At 41.6% G+C, this 21,326-nt stretch overlaps 2 protein-coding genes across 4 annotated transcripts in view; both read right to left on the bottom strand.

The window, feature by feature from the left end:
* Positions 1-2,320: 2,320 nt before the first annotated feature.
* Positions 2,321-4,709, bottom strand: LOC135505125 (FAS-associated death domain protein-like). The gene is made up of 2 exons (XM_064924234.1): positions 4,363-4,709; positions 2,321-3,925 (listed from the first exon to the last, which is right to left on the bottom strand). The coding sequence occupies exons 1-2, from the start codon at positions 4,658-4,660 to the stop codon at positions 3,636-3,638; spliced, it is 588 nt and encodes a 195-aa protein (XP_064780306.1). The 5' UTR covers positions 4,661-4,709; the 3' UTR covers positions 2,321-3,635.
* Positions 4,710-5,562: 853 nt separating this feature from the next.
* The window catches only part of LOC135505111 (anoctamin-1-like), a 61,052-nt gene continuing 45,288 nt past the window's right edge, over positions 5,563-21,326 (bottom strand). For all 3 annotated transcript variants that reach the window (XM_064924216.1, XM_064924226.1, XM_064924207.1), the window contains exons 16-25: positions 18,767-18,968; positions 18,378-18,489; positions 18,125-18,182; positions 17,626-17,726; positions 17,304-17,446; positions 15,189-15,341; positions 14,579-14,631; positions 14,255-14,439; positions 8,471-8,576; positions 5,563-8,309 (exon numbers count right to left, since the gene is read on the bottom strand). In XM_064924216.1, coding sequence (XP_064780288.1) covers positions 8,097-8,309; positions 8,471-8,576; positions 14,255-14,439; positions 14,579-14,631; positions 15,189-15,341; positions 17,304-17,446; positions 17,626-17,726; positions 18,125-18,182; positions 18,378-18,489; positions 18,767-18,968 — 1,326 coding nt within the window. In that variant the 3' untranslated portion in view covers positions 5,563-8,096. The remainder of the gene's footprint in view (positions 8,310-8,470; positions 8,577-14,254; positions 14,440-14,578; positions 14,632-15,188; positions 15,342-17,303; positions 17,447-17,625; positions 17,727-18,124; positions 18,183-18,377; positions 18,490-18,766; positions 18,969-21,326) is intronic.

The raw sequence follows: 21,326 nt of genomic DNA, 5'->3' as shown, positions 1-21,326 counted from the left end.
AAGTCTCCAAATGGTGGCTGACCTGCTGTACGCCACAGCACACTCTTCTGGCCTCACGTATACTCCTGAGATGTCCTCCTTTGTTATTTTGTGTCCAAATATCTTTCCAGCTTCTTTAGTGATGTCGTTCTTGAAGATCTTTTCTGGATTGGCTGGTATATTGTGGGCGAGAACAGAGAAGCGGTTCTGCAGCTTAAGGTGGAAGGTGGGTTTTACCTTAGGGAACTGTAGTTTTGCAACATTACACCTGGGTTCACTGGAGGAGGATGCGTTGCGTTTTAGGTGAAGATTGAGGGTCATGGGTAGAAACCTGTGTTATAGATTACTGGTCAAAAGTTTTAGAACACCTACTCATTTAAGGGGTTTTCTTTATTTTTACTATATTTTACATTGTAGAATAATAGTGAAGACATCAAAACTATGAAATAACACATATAGTAGTATGTAATAACCAAAAAAGTAAACAAATCATATATTTTATATTTGAGATTCTTCAAATAGCCACCCTTTGCCTTGATGACATCTTTGCACACTCTTGGCATTATCTCAACCAGGAATCTCACCTGGAATGCTTTTCCAACAGTCTTGAAGCAGTGCCCACATATGCTGAGCATTTGTTGGTTGCTTTTCCTTCACTCTCTGGTCCGACTCATCTCAAACCATCTCAATTTGGTTGAGGTTTGGGGACTGTGGAGGCCAGGTCATCTGATGAAGCACTCCGTCACTCTCCTTCTTGGTAAAACAGCCCTTACACAGCCTAGAGGTGTGTTGGGTCATTGTCCTGTTGAAAAACAAATGATAGTCCCTCTAAACCCAAACCAGATGGGATATCGATGCAGAATGCTGTGGTAGCCATGCTGGTTAAGTGTGCATTGAATTCGAAATAACTCACAGATAGTGTCACCAGCAAAGCACCCCCACACCACAATACCTCCTCCTCCATGATTTACAGTGGGAACCACACATGCAGAGATCATCCGTTCACCCACACCGCCAAAGTCTCATGGCCATTGCTCATGTTTCTTGGCCCAAGCAAGTATTTTCTCCTTATTGGTGTCTTTTAGTATTGGTTTCTTTGCAGCAATTCAACCAATGATGTTTCCACCTCCATGCTTCACAGTTGGGATGGTGGTCTTGGGGTTGTACTCATCCTTCTTCTTCCTCCAAGCGTGGCGAGTGGAGTTTAGACCAAAAAGCTCTATTTTTGTCTCATCAGACCACATGACCTCCCATTCCTCCTCTGGATCATCCAGATGGTGATTGGCAAACTTCAGACGGGCCAGAACATGCGCTGGCTTGAGCAGGGGGACATTGCGTGCGCTGCAGGGCTTTAATCCATGACGGCGTAGTGTGTTACTAATGGTTTTCTTTGAGACTGTGGTCCCAGCTCTCTTCAGGTCATTGACCAGGTCCTGCCGTGTAGTTCTGGGCTGATCCCTCACCTACCTCATGATCATTGATGCCCCACGAGTTGAGATCTTGCATGGAGCCCCAGACCGAGGGTGATTGACCGTCATCTTGAACTTCTTCCATTTTCTAATAATTGCGCCAACAGTTGTTGCCTTCTCACCAAGCTGCTTGCCTATTGTCTTGTAGCCCACCCCAGCCTTGTGCAGGTCTACAATTTTATCCCTGATGTCCTTACACAGCTCTATAGTCTTGGCCATTGTGGAGAGGTTGGAGTCTGTTTGATTGGACAGGTGTCTTTTATACAGGTAACGAGTTCAAACAGGTGCAGTTAATACAGGTAATGAATGCAGTGGAGGGCTTCTTAAAGAAAAACGTACAGGTCTGTGAGAGCCGGAATTCTTACTGGTTGGTAGGTGATCAAATACTTATGTCATGGTGCTCCTCCCCGACAGCAACGTGTCTTTTGGCAAGGCCACCCAGATGAGCAAGAACGACAGAGAGGCCTAACAGGCTGCATTGCTGCTGAGAGTACTGCCACACTGAACAATTTACTGTACATGGGTTTGGATGATTCAAATCTAGGCCAAGGCTGCGTGACCGGATCAAACCTCCTCATTCTGCCCCCCTACATACCTCTTCCTCAGTTCTAATATATCTAGAGCTTAAAAAACAATGCAAGAATTGTGACATTGCGGGTGGGAGAATATCACACTGGACATAGCTTTGTGTGTATGGTTAAATAATCACTATTTTTTCACCTTACCTCCCCCAATAGAAACAGTTGGATACCTGTGGTCTCACTTCCGATAATCTCAATCTCAAGACATTCCGCTGAAGGAGTGGAGTGAGCTCTAGTGGTAGGACTATTAATGTAATGTGTCTCTTATAATCACAATAAAAATCTGATCAATTGAAATCAAAAGCTTCATCTGTATCTATAATTCCATTTCAATACAGCTCTCCAAATATGTGTCCATACAACATGCTTTACTCATCATAAGTATTCTAATATGCTGACCAGACCGGACACGTTGCGTGTGCGAGCGTCGCAAAATAAATTTAGAAATCCATGTTATTCAATTATTGCTTGCGGGCGGCAACGAGCGTCTGCGATGCCAAGGGCTAAAATAGAACTCCTTTCTATTTCTGACGCAGATTGCGGTGCAAGTCCTGCCTCTCCCATCTCCTCATTGGTTTATAGAAGCAGGTACCCACGTGCCATCTACTCATTGGTTATACCCACATGGGTGATTGAAAGGCGAACTGTTTTGCCGGTCGTCGTGGTAATACTATGAAGGTTTAGATGCCAATCACCATAAAAGTTCAAAGATGAAAAAGCCTGGAAGGAGGGGAGATGACTAGACTCGATTCGGTTGGCCGTTTTATGTGTGGATTAATTGTCGGAGTAGAGGACCTTGTGCATTTCAGGTTAAATAACAACTCAATGTTTATATCCCAGGACAAATTAGCTAGCAACAGCAAGTTAGCTAAATAGGACAAATTAGCTAGCAAGTGCAAGCTACCTAGCTAAATTGCCATACATGTTTAATGCTTTTCGACCTGTCCCCAAATTAATGTCATTGGTTCAGAGTTTGTTTTGATATTTTAACCTGCGTGTCATGATCGCGTTTGGTGTAGGGGGACAAAATAAATGTATGCACGATAGCGCACGCATGCAGCCGGTTTGGGTTACGTGTAAATGCTTTGGACAAGTATTACAGCAACTATGGAACATGTTCACAGTAACCCCAAACATAAACATTTGTGGGTTTTGTTGAATTTGGAATGGCATGACTACAATCATAAACAAATCCATCATTTCTGTGTTTACTTCAACATTAAATAATTAGAAAAGTATTTTTACCAGCTTAAGGGAGTTTACTAATCTTTTACCAGTTTACTAATCTCAACAGTGGATACATTAATATCACATTTAAATGCACATTATCTATACAATTTTATAATATCCATAGTCCAATCAAGTTTCTCCCAAATTCCCTTGCAATATGTAGTAGGAATGTATGTACCCAGAGTGCACTGGGCTACTTTCCATAAAATTATACTGGTCCACGAGTATACTGGTATACCAATATTGCCAACAAATTGTGGTGAATTTACTGAATCGTATAAAAGCACCAAACTCATTGTGAAAGCAATGAATAAATAATCCATTGAGTAAACAACATAAGAGGCCTAAGAAAAGATGAAGATTGTTTGTCACACTTTCACTGTCCAACATTGGCATTAAGTTTGTCAAGTTCTGTCTGTATCAGATCAGCAGTGCAGTTCTGATCACAGGAGCGAAGGGCCTTAATTAAAGTGTCTGCTTTGGCGTCAGCTTTCTGCTTGTTCCGCCACTCCTTCAAAAGCTCCACCACTTGCTCTTCCAGGTTGTTTGGGTGCTTCTGCGCGATATGGTCCAGTTTGGCCTCTGGCAGACCAAGTTTACGACCATATGTTCGCCACTTCTTTCCAATGTTGTTAGTGATCATTTCTTTTGCGATGTCAAGTTTTGCTGGGAAAAGAGAAGATGCCATGGAATGTAAATAAGTCCACTACAAAAGTCATATTTCCAACACAATATACAGTACATTATCTAAGGCATACAGTTGCATTTTATATTTGCCCTCAGAGGAAATACAATACACTGGCAAACATTTACTGTATGGGAGAGCATGTCAGAAAGATAGTGACAATGTAACTTAGCCTAATATCTTTCATAGCAGTTGTGACAGGGTTCCCCAGATAACATGTCGCCATGATCTCTGATACATTCTTACATACATTCAAGAAGACATTGGGCACTTCCCTCTGTAGAATGACTAAGCAACACCTACACTTTACAGTAAGTGTTGAAACAGGCGTCACAGCCCAATAAAAAATGGCCCACGCTATGGTATTTCAACATTTTCCCATTAATATTTTGGGAGTGGGGCAAACCACGTAATTTACCTTGCTCCTCATCGTTGGGAAGAGAATTCGGTGATCCAGCATATTGGCTTTCACAGTTGGTAAATTTGTCCGCAAGATCTAGGCGACCAATGTCTGTCAAAAGCGAAACTAGAAATACTGTGTTGTCAGGTCCAAGTTTATTTCTTTCCATTAGGACCATGAAAAGTTGTAAGCCACTGGTCATCTTCTCGAGACGATTTTTTCCTATTTCTTTATTACACAGGAACTTCATTTTCTCCAATTGATCACCAACAAGTTCACCTGAAATCTTCAGCAAAATGCTGTTAAACGTACTCATCTTGACTGTAAGTGAACCAAGTAAATATCTTCTTCTTCTTTGGGATTGGGTTGGCGGGTCATCCAACTTTCAAGGTACATACACTGCCACCTACTGTACTGTAGTGGGAGGCCAGGCACGACCGAGCTACATTCAATTCTCTTAATTAGTCCTGTTCCTCTAAGAAAGTTAAATAGATCAATAGACACTCCCCATCTCTTCATCCCATACTCCCCACCTCTTCCTTTAATGACTGATGCATGCAATAAAATTGCCTCACCTTACTACTAGCATTCGTCTTGCCCGTCTTCACACTAGTCAACACTGAAGCCCGAATCAGAGCAGATCACCACCTCGTGGTTTCACCTCCTCCATCCATCTCAAACCTACAGTCATGGCCATCATCTCTGCCCCATACACTGACACAATCAGTTAACCGCGTACATACTCCAACATTAAAATCTGGGATATACACCACAGCCCCCACCCTTCCACTGACTGGATCCTTTGAACCATCTCTATATATCCTTAAAAACACATAAAGTTGATTATCTCTACATCTCTCCACACTCCTTCTCACATCCTTACCCCATCCTCTCCTAGCCTCAGTCATGTCCACGTACACCCTCTGCTTACCCCCACATGCATGCACACGCACGCACGCACGCACGCACGCACGCACGCACACACACACACACACACACACACACACACACACACACACACACACACACACACACACACACACACACACACACACACACACACACACACACACACGACAGCTGTTGCCAATGCTTCGCTTTGATTTACACCGGGGGTGCTTTTGTTCCATGTTCATGGTGAAAACATTGTATTGTATTGCTAACAGTAGACATCAATTCTATAACGAACACATGATACAAATACACATACACTTCTCATAACTTGTATTATTTTATTGCAATTAAAATATCCTAAAACTTTTACTTTAGGCTGACAGACCTCTAGTGGAAATATAAGCCTGAAATATGAAATAAATATAGTACTATCCTAATCAAATATAGTTGTAATGTTGCTGTACAATTCAGGCAAATATTTAAACACCAAGTTTTTCTCTACTGCTCTAGTATACCAAGATGAATATCAAGGATTGAAATATCTAAGTATCAGTTGGGAATAAGATGCCACTAGCTCAAAAGCAAGGTATTGTGGCTGCCATTCAGCATTGGCCTATAAGTCATACAATGAACATACAATATTAGTAGTAAAAAAACAAAAAACAAGAACATGTCCTTGAATTAGAAATTAAAATATGAGGTGATGCAATATTCTGCAATGTCCTAACAAATACATTTGAGACTACGTTAATGGCCATCAGAGTTCTTTCTATAAGCAAAAGGAAAGACATCTCATATAACCAGTATCAACGTACAAACACCTGGGTATGCATCCAGGAGTAATGTAATATTACAAACATATTATATTGCAAGAGGTCAATGTTGATACATTTCAATACCGTAGACACACAAAATAGAAGTTGAAGACAGTTAAATATCGTACATATCATTGAAAATATAAAATATATAATAACTACTAATTGTGAATAATGTAATACATTCCAACAGTCTGGGGGGCAGGTTCCATGTCATTCCATTGACGTGAATTATCTACATTTTTTCCCTGTTTGATCAGAAGAGACTAAATCAAAGGTCTGTCACATTCCTAAACACAGACATAGAATTACAGATCCTACTGTATGAGAAACAGTGGTCACAAACAAGCAAAACATGACATGGTACCACAAAGGATAGATTTTTTTTTCTTCTTCTCGTTTGTTTTTGTGCTTCATTTGTAAATGTGTCCTTGGTTTGATCATGAGGTTTTTAAAATGTTTTTAATAATGTTGTTTTTCTCGTGTTAAGACAAGATGGATGAATGTTTCTCCTCTTTTACAAACCCTATACACTGAGCGTACAAAACATTAAGAACACCTTCTCTTTCCACAACATAGACTGACCAGGTGAATCCGGGTGAAAGACATGATCCCTTATTGATGTCACCTGTTAAATCCACTTCAATCAGTGTAGATAAATGGGAGTAGACAGGCTACATAATAATGTTTAAGCCTTGAGACAATTGAGACGTGGATAGTTTATGTGTGCCATTCAGAGGGTGAACTGACAAAACAATAGATTGAAGTGCCTTTGAACGGGGATGGTAGTAATTGTCAGGCGCACAGATTTGAGTGTGTCAAGAACTGCAACGCTGCTGTTTTCTTTAACGCTCAACAGTTTCCCATGTGTATCAAGAATGGTTCAGCACCCAAAGGACATCCAGCCAATTTGACACAACCGTGGGAAGCATTGGAGTCAACATGGGCCAGTAACCCTGTGGAATGCTTTCGACACCTTGTTGAGTCCATACCCTGATGAATTAAGGCTGTTCTGAGGGCAGAAAGGGGGTGCAAGTCAATAATGTTTTGTAGACTGTGTATGTTGATAGGATTCAATATTGACAATGTATTGGATATGCATTAAAAAGTATTGTTTACTCACAAATTATATACAAAATGAGCTGACAAAATACCTTCTTCCTCTCCTTGAAATAGTTGTTGACATGATCATCGATGCTTGGCTGCTGTTTGACAAATAAAAGTAATCTCGCTCTTTTGTCCATAATAATATCATATGCGCAGTCTAGTCAACAGCGCGCAGATACGTTGGCTAGAGCACACTTGCCAGTACTAGAAGGGGCACACTCGCTATATAACGTAACATTTTTTTGTGAGAAAACTTCAGTGAATTTGAAAATGTGATGGAAACCTTTAACTTGTAGGCTATTTTGTGTTCGGTATGTGGGAATTGAACTGCAAAATATATGTTTATGTGCACTAAGTCATCATGCACATACTTTCATCTGCAACACGTACATTTGATGGAAACATCTCTGGTGGGGAAATGTGCATCTTGTTTTTATGCGGATTTTAGAATATTTGCATGAAAATCTGTCGCCAATTGGATGGAAACCTAGCCCATGATAGATATGAATTAGTATAATAACAAACAGGACATAAAACACACGACATAAGGGAAAATTGGCATGGTAAACAAGCAGAATGGCAAGCTCCTTTACCTGATCTCAGTGTCTTAAAAAGGCAAAAGTTTCAAAATAAAAACATTAGCTAGCAAAATTGCATATTCAAAAAAGATCTACATGTTTTCCTGCATTGTATAATTTTTGTGCAAAAGAGAAAAACAGCCCTCTGAGCCTTCTGCCTGATACCTGGTTCACCAAAGGTTGGGCAATGGCTTGCTATAAGTCAGAAAGGTTGCACGTGCAGAAGCCTGCCAATAGCTGCCTCCCTCTTTTCTTGAGTAGGCCACTGTGTATGTGGAGTGTCCAAGTCCAGACAAGGGGGGCTGAAGGTTTTTGAACAGACCAGATGAACGGGCAGATGGAGCCACCCACCAGGGCACTAGCAGTTAGAAGGTGTATGTGAGGCAGGGCGAGAGCGGGGCTGAAGAGGACTTTGGTTGGCGCGGCTGTCTCGGAGGAGCTTTTTGCCCTCTTCCTCCTTCATGAAGAGCTCCACCATCAGGATCTTCTCCTTGTGGATCTGCAGACTGATGTCCTTGGGGATGTCTGGGATCAGCCAGTCAACAAAGTCACTCATCAGCATCACCACGTTCTAGAAGGAGAAAAGAGGGTACAGATCGAGGCATTTCTTTCACAATTCCTTCAATAAAATAACCAAAAACAGTTATTCAAAAGGGTATGACCAAATGCTTTCAGCATAAAAAGATTGAACCCTCAATGACTCATATGTTTGTTTTTGTCTAGGCATCTGACCTGAAAAACGACGACAAAGGCCAGCCGGCAAGCCAGTATAGCCCAGAACTCTTTGGAGAGGTCATAGGGTGTGTTGGACCATGGTGTCTCTCTGTAGTCCTTGTATCTGGAGAAGGGATTGAATTGGCAAAATGATTTACTATAAATGACAACGCATCCAACCAGTATGATAGACTTCACACACATTCTCATAACGTAACACCTATTTGAAACAAGGCACAGTAAACATGTCGTCCCCCACGAATGATGCAGCGCCCCCACTTGGGAAAATTAGTGGCAACAATTAAAACGGGAGAGGTTATCCGGACACGCCTGGTGCCCAAATTGATGACGAGAGTCGACTGGAGACGAATGGATTCGGTTCAGTCAGTCGTCCTGATGAGCCCTTCCCAGCTAGCTAGTTGATGCTGGCTAGCTGGCAACAACAGCAGCACAGCTCTAGTTAAAACTTGTAAAAGAAAGTTATGTTTTTTTCGATGGGCGAGGGAGAAAAAACTTGCAGTATTGGTTACCATCTGGATGTCATCGTGACATGCCAATAAGCTAACGTAATGACAAGTCGGTGTGAATGACAAGAGCAACAGCGTTATATCGAGGTGTTTCCCAGTTACCAATGTTGCTTCCCACTGGGCAGCAGTTGCTTCACTGGTCAGCTGTATCACATGTCGCTGGCGGTAGGTAGGTTAGCTACTTTAAGGAAAATATTTTTCATATATTTTTTATTTTATGTTGAGCTCAAATAATATAATTTAAGAATATGCATTAAGGTGTTATCTCATAAACATGTCAAAAAAAAATGTAGACATTAATAAATGCTTTTTTTTTTTTTTTTACAATTGTGGGGTAGCGTCAAAACAGCGCACTCTGCGCACTCACTTCAAAACAGCGCACTCTGTCAGTCATGTAGTGTATATATGCACTGAACAAAAATGTAAACACAACATGCAACAATTTCAAAGATTTTACTGAGTTACAGTTCATATAAGGAAATCAGTCAATTGAAATAAATTCATTAGGCCCTAATCTATGGATTCCACAACTGGAAATACAGATCTGCATTTGTTGGTCAAAGATACCTTTAAAAAAAAGTATGGGCGTGGATCATAAAACCAGTCAGTATCTGGTGTGCCTCATGCAGCGCAACACATCTTCTTCACATAGAGTTGATCAGGCTGTTGATTGTGGCTTGTGAAATGTTGTCCCACTCCTCTTCAATGGCTGTGTGAAGTTGCTGGATATTGGCGGGAACTGGAACACGCTGTCATAAACGTAGGTCCAGAGCATCCCAAATATGATCAATGGGTGACATGTCTGGTGAATATGCAGGTCATGGAAGAACTGGGACATTTCCAGCTTCCAGGAATTGTGTACAGATCCTTGTGACATTGTGCTGTATATTATCATGCTGAAACATGAGGTGATGGCAGCGGATGAATGGCACGACAATGGGCCTCAGGATCTTGTCATGGTATCTCTGTGCATTCAAATTGCCATTGATTAAAATGCAATTGTGTTCCTTGTCCGTAGCTTATGCCTGCCCATACCATAACCCCACCACCTCTATGGAGCACTCTGTTCACAATGTTGACATCAGCAAACCGCTCGCCCACACGACGCCATACACGCTGTCTGCCATCTGCCAGGTACTGTTGAAACTGGGATTCATAATTTGTCCACTGAAGTAGGTTACGACGCCGATCTGCAGTCAAGTCAAGACCTTGGTGAGGACTACGAGTACGCAAATGAGCTTCCCTGAGACGGTTTCTGACCGTTTGTGCTGAATTCTTTTGGTTGTGTGAACCCCCAGTTTCATCAGCTGTCCAGGTGGCTGGTCTCAGATAATCCTGCAGGTGAAGAAGCCGGATGTGGAGGTCCTGGGCTGGCATGGTTACACATGGTCTGCGGTTGTGAGGCCGGTGGAACGTACTGCCAAATTCTCTAAAATGACGGCTTATGGTAGAGAAATGAACATTCAAATCTCTGGAAACAGCTCTGGTGGACATTCCTGCAATCAGCATGCCAATTGCACCCTTCCTCAAAACTTGAGACATCTGTGACATTGTGTTTTGTGACAACACTGCACATTTTAGAGTGACCTTTTATTGTTCCCAGCACAAGGTGCACCTGTTTAAGGATCATGGTGTTTAATCAGATTCTTGATATGCCACACCTGTCAGGTGGATGGATTATCTTGGCAGAGGAGGAATGCTCACTAACATGGATGTAAACACATTTTTGCACAAAATTTGAGAGAAATAAGCATTTTGTGCATATGGAAAATGTCTAGGATTTTTTATTTCAGCTCATGAAACATGGGGCCAAAACTGGTTGCGTTTATATTTTTGTTCAGAGTATATAAATCATTGTGCACAGTGTTTCCTTCTCTCCCGCTTGCCCACTGCAAAGCACTGCTGAGGGAAGTAGCTCGATAGTGTCGCCAATATCATCACGCCAGTGTGACAGCTAAAACCCATTTATTGGAATGATTTTCACCCAAAATGTACAACTACAGCATTAACATCTATATTTGGGAAGGGAAAAACAAACAATTACTTTGATTAAAACAGAATGATTCTGGACACTCTCTTAAGTCTCCACAATGCAGACAAGTTTTAAATTAGCACTGAATTTTCTAGCCACAAGCATAAACTAGCTAGCTGGGGAAGGATCATTAGGATGACTGACTGAACTGACTGAACCCAATCTGTTCGTCCCTACTCAACTCTCACTGCGTGAAATACGTCATCAATTTTGTGAACAAGGCGTGTCTTTATATCCGCGCCCAATTCAACCTAGACTAACTGAAAGTAACAAAACATGTGGCCGTTATAGTGCCACCGTGTGGTTGATATGAATGTTCTTGAGTCTTGAGAAGGGTTGCAAAGGGACAATATATTACTGGAAACTTGTGAAGTTTACCAGTAATACAACTAGAATGTTGATTTCATTGCAGGATTATATGTAATCTATCACAAAACAGACTATTACAGGTGTCTGCAAATATCTTTGGCCCTCTGTGTGGCCTTATCACATGTGAAATATATGAAATAATGATGATGATGATTTTTTTATAGAACGACAAAGCTGTAAAACATGATCTAAATCATCAACTTAGGTAATACCATTGATGTTTAATTATGAGTGTTTCAGTATGATCCCTTTTGTTATATACTTGTATATATTTTTCACTGAAGCTGGAGACTCATATCTCCCTCACTAGCTTTAAGTACCAGCTGTCAGAGCAGCTCACAGATCACTGCACCTGTACATAGCCCATCTGTAAACAGCCCATCCAACTACCTCATTCCCATACTGTATTTATTTATTTATCTTGCTCCTTTGTGTTGTTGTATGTGTCGAACTGCTGTGCTTTATCTTGCTTTATCTTGGCCAGGTCACAGTTGTAAATGAGAACTAGTTCTCAACTAGCCTACCTGGTTAAATAAAGTTGAAATAAATAAATAAATAAATACAAATTACTATGTCAATATGTACACTATATATAGAAAAGTATGTGGACACTGCTTCAAATGAGTGGATTTGGCTTTTTCAGCCACACCGGTTGCTGACAGGTGTATAAAATCAAGCACACAGCCATCCAATCTTCATAGACAAGCATTGGCAGTAGAATGGCCTTACTGAAGAGCTCAGTGACTTTCAACATGGCACCGTCATAAGATGCCACCTTTCGAAAAAGTCAGTTCATCAAATCTATGCCCTGCTAGAGCTGCACCGGTCAAATGTCAGTGGCGTTATTGTGAAGTGAAAACGTCTAGGAGCAACAACGTCTCAGCCGCAAAGTGGTAGGCCTCACAAACTCACAGAATAGGACCGCCGAGTGCTGAAAATCGTCTGTCCTCAGTTGCAACACTCACTACCGAGTTCCAAACTGCCTCTGGAAGCAATGTCAGCACAAGAACGGTTCATCAGAGCTTCTGGGTTTCCATGGCCGAGCAGCCGCATACAAGCTGAAGATCACTATGTGCAATGCCAAGCGTCGGCTGAAAGTGTGTAAAGCTCGCTGTCATTATACTCTGGAGCAGTGGAAACGCGGTCTCTGGAGTGATGAATCACGCTTCACTGTCTGGTAGTCTGACGGACGAATCTGGGTTTGGCAGATGCCAGGAGAACGCTACATGCCCGAATGCATAGTGCCAACTGTAAAGTTTGGGGGAGGTGGTATAATGGTCTGGGGCTGTTTTCCAAGGTTAGGGATAGGCCCCTTAGTTCCAGGGAAGGGAAATCTTAACACACCAGAGCATACAATTAATTTCTATATGATTCTGTGCTTCCAACTTTGTGGCAACAGTTTGGGGAAGGTCCTTTCATGTTTCAGCATGACAATTCCCCCGAACACAAAGTGCAGTCCATACAGAAATGGTTTGTTGAGATCGGTGTGGAAGAACTTGACTGGCCTGCACAGAGCCCTGACCTCAACCCCATCGAACATCTTTGGGATGAATTGGAACGGCGACTGCGAGTCAGGCCTAATCGCCCAACACCAGTGCCTGACCTCACTAATGTTCTTGTGGCTGAATGGAAGCAAGTGCCCGCAGCAATGTTCCAACATCTATTGGAAAACCTTCCTGGAAGAGCGTAGGCTGTTATAGCAGCACAGGGGGGACCAACTCCATATTAATGCCCATGATCTTGGAATGAGATGTTCAACATCATCAAACTGGTGGCAGTTGTGAAAGAAGTCAGTAGTTGGAGGAGTTGTAGAGTTTACTGAAAATAATTCAATTTTTGATTAGATTCCTTTTTCATTAATTAGGCTATTTTTCTCTTAAACCATATGGACTATCTAATATAAACTCATGGACAATATGGACACAGATACACTACTGGTCAAAAGTTTTAGAACACCTACTCATTCAAGGGTTTTCCTTTATTTGGACTATTTTCTACATTGTACAATAATAGTGAAGACATCAAAACTATGAAATAAAAAAGTGTTAAACAAATCAAAATATATTTTATATTTGAGATTCTTCAAATAGCCACCCTTTGCCTTGATGACATCTTCGCACACTCTTTTGATTTTGATTTGTTTAACAATTTTTTGGTTACTACATGTTATTTCATAGTTTTGATGTTGTCACTATTATTCTTCAATATAAAAAATATAAAAATAAAGAAAAGCCCTTGAAAGAGTAGCTGTTCTAAAACTTTTGACCAATAGTGTATATAAAAAAGACAAAAGTTACCATAGATTGCCATAGATTCTGTTAATTGCCCAAATTATTACTTTTGTTACTTTGGTAAATTACCGTTAGCTTTAGTCAATAGCGGCCATATTGTTTTAATTACTAGTCTGGAACATATTACGTTGAGCCCTTTCGTGCAGGTTTTGTGCAGATCAATCATTCGGTGCTCGAGGAGTAGCGTTTTTTGTGTTTTTCACAACATTCAAAATGGTGGACAATCCATCATGGTGGACCTTATGGATCGCTGAGGCAAATATTTTACTTGTGAGGAGAGGGACCTACAGTATGTAGAGAATTTCATGACATTATGCCAAACAGAGTGAAGAGCGTGACCTTTCAAAGTTGTCATTTTCAATCGCTTGTTATAGCACTACCATCTGGCCAACCACTGTCATTTTGTAAATGTCGGACCTCTATGGCAAGACATCATTCACCCAAGTTTCGTCAAAATCGGTCCAGTGATGTCTTGAGATATAGTGTGTGACGTACGCACGTACACACACGTACGGACGGAGAAAGATTCATAGTCCCCTTCCTGATTTCATCGAGGGGGACCGTAATATTTTGAATGTCTTACCTGCATATCTGCACTTCATACCCCAGATGCATTGGCTGCAGAGGGGCAGTGCCAGGCTGGAAGTCACTGACGTTGAAGTAAGACAGAGTGTGATTGACAAAGCCGTGCATGGAGCCATCAGGGCTGTACATGTACTGGTAGACTAGTCGAGGGATGAAGTCGGACGTAAAGGAAATCACAAAGGCCTGGAGAGAGCAGACAGAGGAGAGGGGAGGTGTTATGACCAAAATTATATTCAAATGTCAACATTGTATAATCTTGACGACAGACCTGGAAATAATGAGCACTTTAAATGTTTTTATTAACGTGAAGGTATGTACTTACATTGACAATGACTGCTACTTTGCTGAGCCCTCTCAGAAGATTATACCAGATGCCTGAGAGAAGAAATAAGATATGGAGATTTGCCCGAAACACCAATAACTGGGTAGACAAGGGGGCTTTATAAGTACCTACTTTACTTAGACATGGTAGATGCAATGGTCTATTAATTGGTTGAAAAAATTGATTATGGTCACACCATAAATGTGCACCACCAGAAAAACATTGGCAAAAATAAATGTGTATCCCATTGATAGTCACTGAATGGATATAATTATAAGGTGTTTTAAGGATCATTAGATTTTACTAGATTACTGTAGTATAAAAATGTATCGCATTCAAACCAAATAGCCACAGTATTTGGTCAAAGTCAGAGACTGACTCAATGATGTAATCACACAAACATGACCAAAACAGTTGTGAGGGACCTGTGTTTTCAGATGGGAAATTCCTGCTACCTATTTCAATTTGGTATCTATCATGTAGGGCCAATTCTGGGAATCTCCAATTAAGTCAAATTCAATTTGAAAAGTGGAAGAAATTAGGTAAAAATGTCCCGTTTATTAGAACATAAATAGACCAGTGCTGTTAAAGTGTGGAGATGGAAACCTACCAATGTCTTTTGCTCTGGCTGCGATGGGTCTCCTGACCTCTGTCACAAACTTCTTCGCATCAAGACGGATTTCGATGATGTTGTTGAGCAGAGCAAAGAGTGGTGCCAAGGGAAAGGAGGCCACAAACAGGGTCACCATGCCAAACTGGATGACTGCGAGTTAAAAAACAAAACAGATATATTCAACTGGACATTATGACCACAAGGAAATCAACACAAAGCATGCTGGGTAGATTAAATCTCAAATTAGATAACTGGAGCACAAGTATAGAGGGACGTGAAAAGAGGAGCACAAGCCGTTAATAATCTACTTCTAATACCGTACTACGCAATATATGCGTTTCCATTTTTTTCCCATTTGAAATAATCACAGTACACACTACAAGGAGAACACATGAGAGATGAACATGTCTAAGCAAAAAGTAATGAGATGGTGGAATGAGGGCATGCCATGTTTCTGCACTTGCTTTCGGATGGCCACAGTCAGAAACTTTACTGTAATGTACTGGGTATAACTTCCAGAGATCCAATCAAAAAAACGTTTTATTTTTTTAAATGTGCCCACTTCACACTCTATATGGGTTCAAACACTCTGGCCTTTTGTGCCTGCATCCATATATTAATCCTAGCTGGTTTTCAGTTGAGTACCCTTGAAAAAGCCACTTAAACAGGCATGCCTAAAAACCTAAAGATGGACTGAATCTTTGATGTAGATAGGACTGCTATGCCACAACAATATGACTGTGCTTCTATAGCTGCTACCCAGAGATTTCTAGTTGATAACGTTGTACAGTATAACTAGTAGAAATAACAACTAGACATATTGAACAAACCCTGGAATCATCACTATAACCCTTCTTTATGGCTTCTGTGTATCAGGGTATGGTCTGGTGTGCCAGGGTATGGTCATGGAACTGCATTATCAACACTTTAGTTCAAAAAATACTGTGAATGAATTCCATACAGTAATTATTCATGGTTTATCCACTGCGCGGATCGTGAGAGGGAGCAGTAATATTTCTTATGACGGATATGTTGTGGGAAAAGGAAAGGGAAAGGGTATACCTAGTCAGTTTTTACAACTGAAACGTCTTCCGCATTGCCATAATCGACCGGGGAACAATGGGTTAACTGCCTTGCTCTGGGGCAGAACGACAGATTTTCTTTACCTTGTCAGCTCAGGGATTCGATCCAGCAACCTTTTGGTTACTGGCCCAACGCTCCTGGTATACAATAAGTAATGTGGTAGGATCAGTATGTTATGGCACAGATGTACAGACGTTTGAGGTTTCCCCCAATTCTTCGTCTTACACCGTGTGTCTTTTCAATGTACATGCTGTAGGGATTGTCCAGTTATTCAGTCTGATGCTGCAAGGAAAGAAGCTGATAAAGACATCTAAGGACTAAAGTCAAAATCAGGTCAACTAAATCCACTTGTGCTGATTACGTGGGCATTATAGACAGAATGGTTCTCTGATTCTCCATTGAGGATTATCTCATGCAGAGAATATGCATTTTTAGAGAGGGTTCCACATCGGAGGTTTTACAACTAATCAGGATCTAATACTGTGAGCGGCATGAAGTAAAATGTCTTATCGTTAAATCAAATGTCACGCTTTACGGCGTAAAGAGAAGTGGTTACTGAGGATAACATTTTCTGGCTTGCTAATTCCAGTAATCAGTGATATTTATAAAAGTTGCCAGTTTCATACAAACATGGTTGTATCGTCCCTGCCTAAAAAAACCCACAAAGACCTGACCTCAATGGCAAGAGCTTAAAAAGATAAACAATTATTGACAACTAATGTACACGCTACATTAGTTGACTAATTATGTATGTCGTGCACAGTACATTAGAAGTAATTCATTGGCAGTAATTAGTTGACCGTAAAAGGGAAAAGCCAATCAGACATGCTTATCACACCCTTAGAATTAAATAGTATATCTATGATCTCTATGATCCTTTGCACCAAATCTCTACTCACGGCACACTGCAGTAGTTAATTTTCCTCCTGTCTCATGTGATAAGGAGAATTTGGGATAGGGTGGCCTGAGGGCGGCTGATCCGCAGTAAGCTGTCAGGAGCTTTACTGGACAGACTGACGTATGACTCACTCATCTCCATGTACTCTGGGCTGAGGCCCACGAAGGGACCCAAGAAGTGGTCCTTCTCATGACGCTGTAGGGTCATGTTATAGTCCTCCTGCTGCTGAGAGTCCATGTCAGACTTCCGACGCCTGATCAGCTTCTTGATTTTACTGTAGCAAGCAGAGAAAAGAAATGGTAGCAATATGAGTCTAGCCCTGATCATATTTATTTTAGTGCTTGTGTGCTTGCGTGTGTGTGTGTGTGAGTGGGTGTGGTGTGTGTGAGTGGGTGTGTGATTATGTCCTAGTTTCATCCAGACAGTATGGTACCTGCTCTGTACTGTACTTACGGGATGCCGATTTCAAACAGGTTGTTCTGGATGAGCTGTTTGCCCAGCATGGTGATACAGAGCTGAATACACAGCTCCATCAAGCAACCTGCGTGGGCACACTGGCGTACAGACGAGACAGCAGTCAACCCAGTCAGACACACAGATAACAGAGGTAATCTCCATCTAACAGACTGGAAGGGCTAGCCTATAATTGTTACACTTCTGCTTTCTCTGATAGGTTGGTTAGCTTTGATGTTATCTACCATGCCAATTGTCTTTAGGATAGGGCTCAAGGGCACCAGGCCTGGAACCTACACAACTGCCCTGGGATACCTATAGAGGATCTTGCCCCTGTTACTTTGTAAATAAGGGAGGGTTATAACCATTACAGCATATGGTAATATTTCCATTGATTATCCAGCACTGAATCATGAAGCATTTGGACTTATTTTGGTCAACATTTAAAGGCATTTTGGTCAATGTTTAAAGATAAACAAAGATGAATACAGTTGATTACCTCCTCCATCCTGTATGACCCGATAACATACACATAGTCCCCAGGACGCCCAACCATTCTGTGGACGTACAGGTTGAAAAAAGGTCAAATTCATTGGCCACTATCCTTAAAGAGGTGTAAATCACAATAAAAAAAACCAAATGATTAAACATAATCAGGTTTTATGGTGAAAGTGTATCAACGGCGGATATCTGCTAAGATGTTTGAGTTGTGGAGAAGCTTATTAGCCGAATAGAGTAGAAGAGAGTTCAACCTGCCCCTGAAGAAGGCCAGGTAGACGATGGGGGAGAAGGCGTTGGCAAACTTCAGAACAAAGGTCTTGATTATCAGCCTCTCCTCAAAACTCTTGTCAGTCTTTGGCACCTCTGAGAATACAAAACAAAATGAGTTTCTATCACCTGATTGATACAAAACCGAAGAGGATTCAGTGATCAAGGGGGTTATAATCCAGAACTGTAGCTTTTGTAGCCGACACCGAAAAGTAGTCGAGAAAGGTAGTTATAAATGTATTAAAACTGGGTAAATACAGTCAATACAGATAGCACTCCCGGATAGACTGCAGGGCCTAATACACAGGGTGAGCTTTGCTAACATGGTACAGTTGTGTGATCACAGCATCCTGGTCATAGTTGAGGGACTAACCAAGAAGAGTGAGCCAGCGAGCTAAGGCACCGTAGACCTCATCCATGATGATGATAATCACCAGGTTGATGACAGCAGCGGTGCCCTTGACAGTTGCCCGGATGTTGGTGCGAGCCGTGGGATTGGAGCTCATGTGTAAGGCCGCCTTGATGGAGATTCTGTACAGGATGACCCCGAACACTACGGCAAAGGTCACACCAACCTGCAGAGGAGACAAGAGAACACAAACTTCGAGTTCATGAGCTGTTTAAAGACCAGCACCACACCCTGATAAGGTATATATATTTTATCTTAATCATTTTACAAATCAACTTTTACCAGTTGAATGTAAACACAAATAAAATACATTTTTGTATTACAATGTTTCTGAAATATTGTGTTAAAATATGCTAATTATATATCTAATTAAATATGCACATATTTGCATACCATTCAAATTCATTTTTCTGGACACTGGATGATGTCAGCCTAAATAATTTTGTTTAATTTTGTCAAGACACTCCAGGACTGGACTTGTCCAGAGCAGATTGTGGATCATATTTTTTTTCAGCTTTCAATCTGTGAAATACTAAAGAATTATCACTGAATTATCACAGTGAATTATTGTAATGTTTGTTAATGAGTCAATTAATCCCATAAGGCATGGGTTGCCAACTGGAGATTTGACACGAAAATACATTTAATTCATTACAGTGCCTTCAGAAAATAATCAGATCCTTTGACTTTTCTACGTTACAGCCTTATTCAAAAATTGATTAAATAAATACAAATCCCCAGCAATCTGCACACAATACCTCACAATGACAAAGTGAAAACAGGTTGAGAGATTTTGAAAATGTGTAAAAATAAAAGTATTCAGACCCTTCGCTATGAGACTAAAAATTGAGCTCAGCTGCATCCTGTTTCCATTGATCATCCTTGAGATGTTTCTACAATTTAATTGGATTCCACCTGATGAACATTTTTATTAATTGGACATGATTTGGAAAGGCACACACCTGTCTATATAAGGTCCCACAGTTGACATTGCATGTCTGAGCAAAAACCAAGCCACGAGGTCGAAGGAATTGTCCGTAGAGCTCCGAAACAGGATTGTGCCGAGGCACAGATCAGGGAAAGGGTACCAAAACATTTCTGAAGCTATGAAGGTCCCAAGAACACATTGGCCTCCATCATTCTTAAATGGAAGAAGTTTGGAAACACCAAGATTCTTCCTAGAGCTGGCAGCCCGGACAAACCGAGTAATCGGGGGAAAAGGGCCTTGGTCAGGGAGGTGACCAAGAACCAGATGGTCACTCTGACAGAGCTCTAGAGTTCCTCTGTGGAGATGGGACAACCTTCCAGAAAGACAACCATTTCTGCAGCACTCCACTAATTAGGCCTATTTGGTAGAGCGGCTAGACCTCATTAAAATGCACATGACTGCCCGCTTGGAGTTTGCCAAACGTCACCTAAAGGATCTCAGACCATGAGAAACAAGATTCTTTGGTCTGATGATGCCAAGATTCAACTCATTGGCCTGAATGCCAAGCGTCACGTCTGGAGGAAACCTGACGCTATCCCTATGGTGAAGCATGGTGGTGGCAGCATCATGCTGTGGGGATGTTTTTCTGCTGCAGGGACTGGGAAACTAGTCAGGATCAAGGCAAAGATGAACAGAGCAAAGTACAGAGATATCCTTGATGAAAACCTGCTTCAGAGAGTTCAGGACCTCAGACTGAGGCGAATGTTCACCTTCCAACAGGACAACGACCCTAAGCACTCAGCCAAGATTAACACAGGAGTGGCATTGGGACAAATCTCTGAATGTCCTTGAGTGGCCCAGCCAGAGCCCGGACTTGAACCCAATCCAACATATCTGGAAAGACCTAAAAATATCTGTGCAGCAACGCTCCCCATCCAACCTGACAGAGCTTGAGAGGATCTGCAAAGAGGAACGGGAGAAACACCCCAAATACAGGTGTTCCAAGCTTGTAGCTTCATACCCAATGGACTCAAGGCTGTAATCACTGCCTAAGGTGCTTCAACAAAGTACTGAGTAAAGGGTCTGAATACTTATGTAAATGTGATATCAGTTTTTTATTTTTAATAAATTAACACATATTTCTGCCCCAGAATCTCCCTTAAATGTTTAATCGGGTTGAGATCTGGTGACTGAGACGGCCATGGCATACATCGTTTTCATGATCAACAAACCATTGTGACCACTCGTGCCCTGTGGATGAGGGAATTGACATACTATGGAGGCATAGCTATGGTAGCCAAAATAATACATGACCCTAAGCATGATGGGATTGCTGTCACGTCCTGACCTTATTTCCTTTTTTATGTCTCTATTTTCTTGTGGGGGGGCACACGGGGAGATTGGCAAAGTCAGGTAGGAGACCTGAGCCAACTCCCTGTGCTTACCGAGGCGAGAGAGTGACCGGGTAAGCACCGTGTTATGCGGTGAGGCGCACGGTGTCCCCAGTGCGCACGCATAGCTCGGTGCGCTACATCGCAGCTTCGTGAATCGGCCGGACTAGAGTGGGCATCGAGCCAGGAGGGATGAAGCCGGCTC

Source organism: Oncorhynchus masou, chromosome 2, assembly GCF_036934945.1.
Source record: "Oncorhynchus masou masou isolate Uvic2021 chromosome 2, UVic_Omas_1.1, whole genome shotgun sequence".
NCBI classification, from domain to species: domain Eukaryota; kingdom Metazoa; phylum Chordata; class Actinopteri; order Salmoniformes; family Salmonidae; genus Oncorhynchus; species Oncorhynchus masou.
The sequence above is the reverse complement of the archived record's forward strand: the minus strand, read 5'-3'. Positions and strand labels throughout refer to the sequence as shown.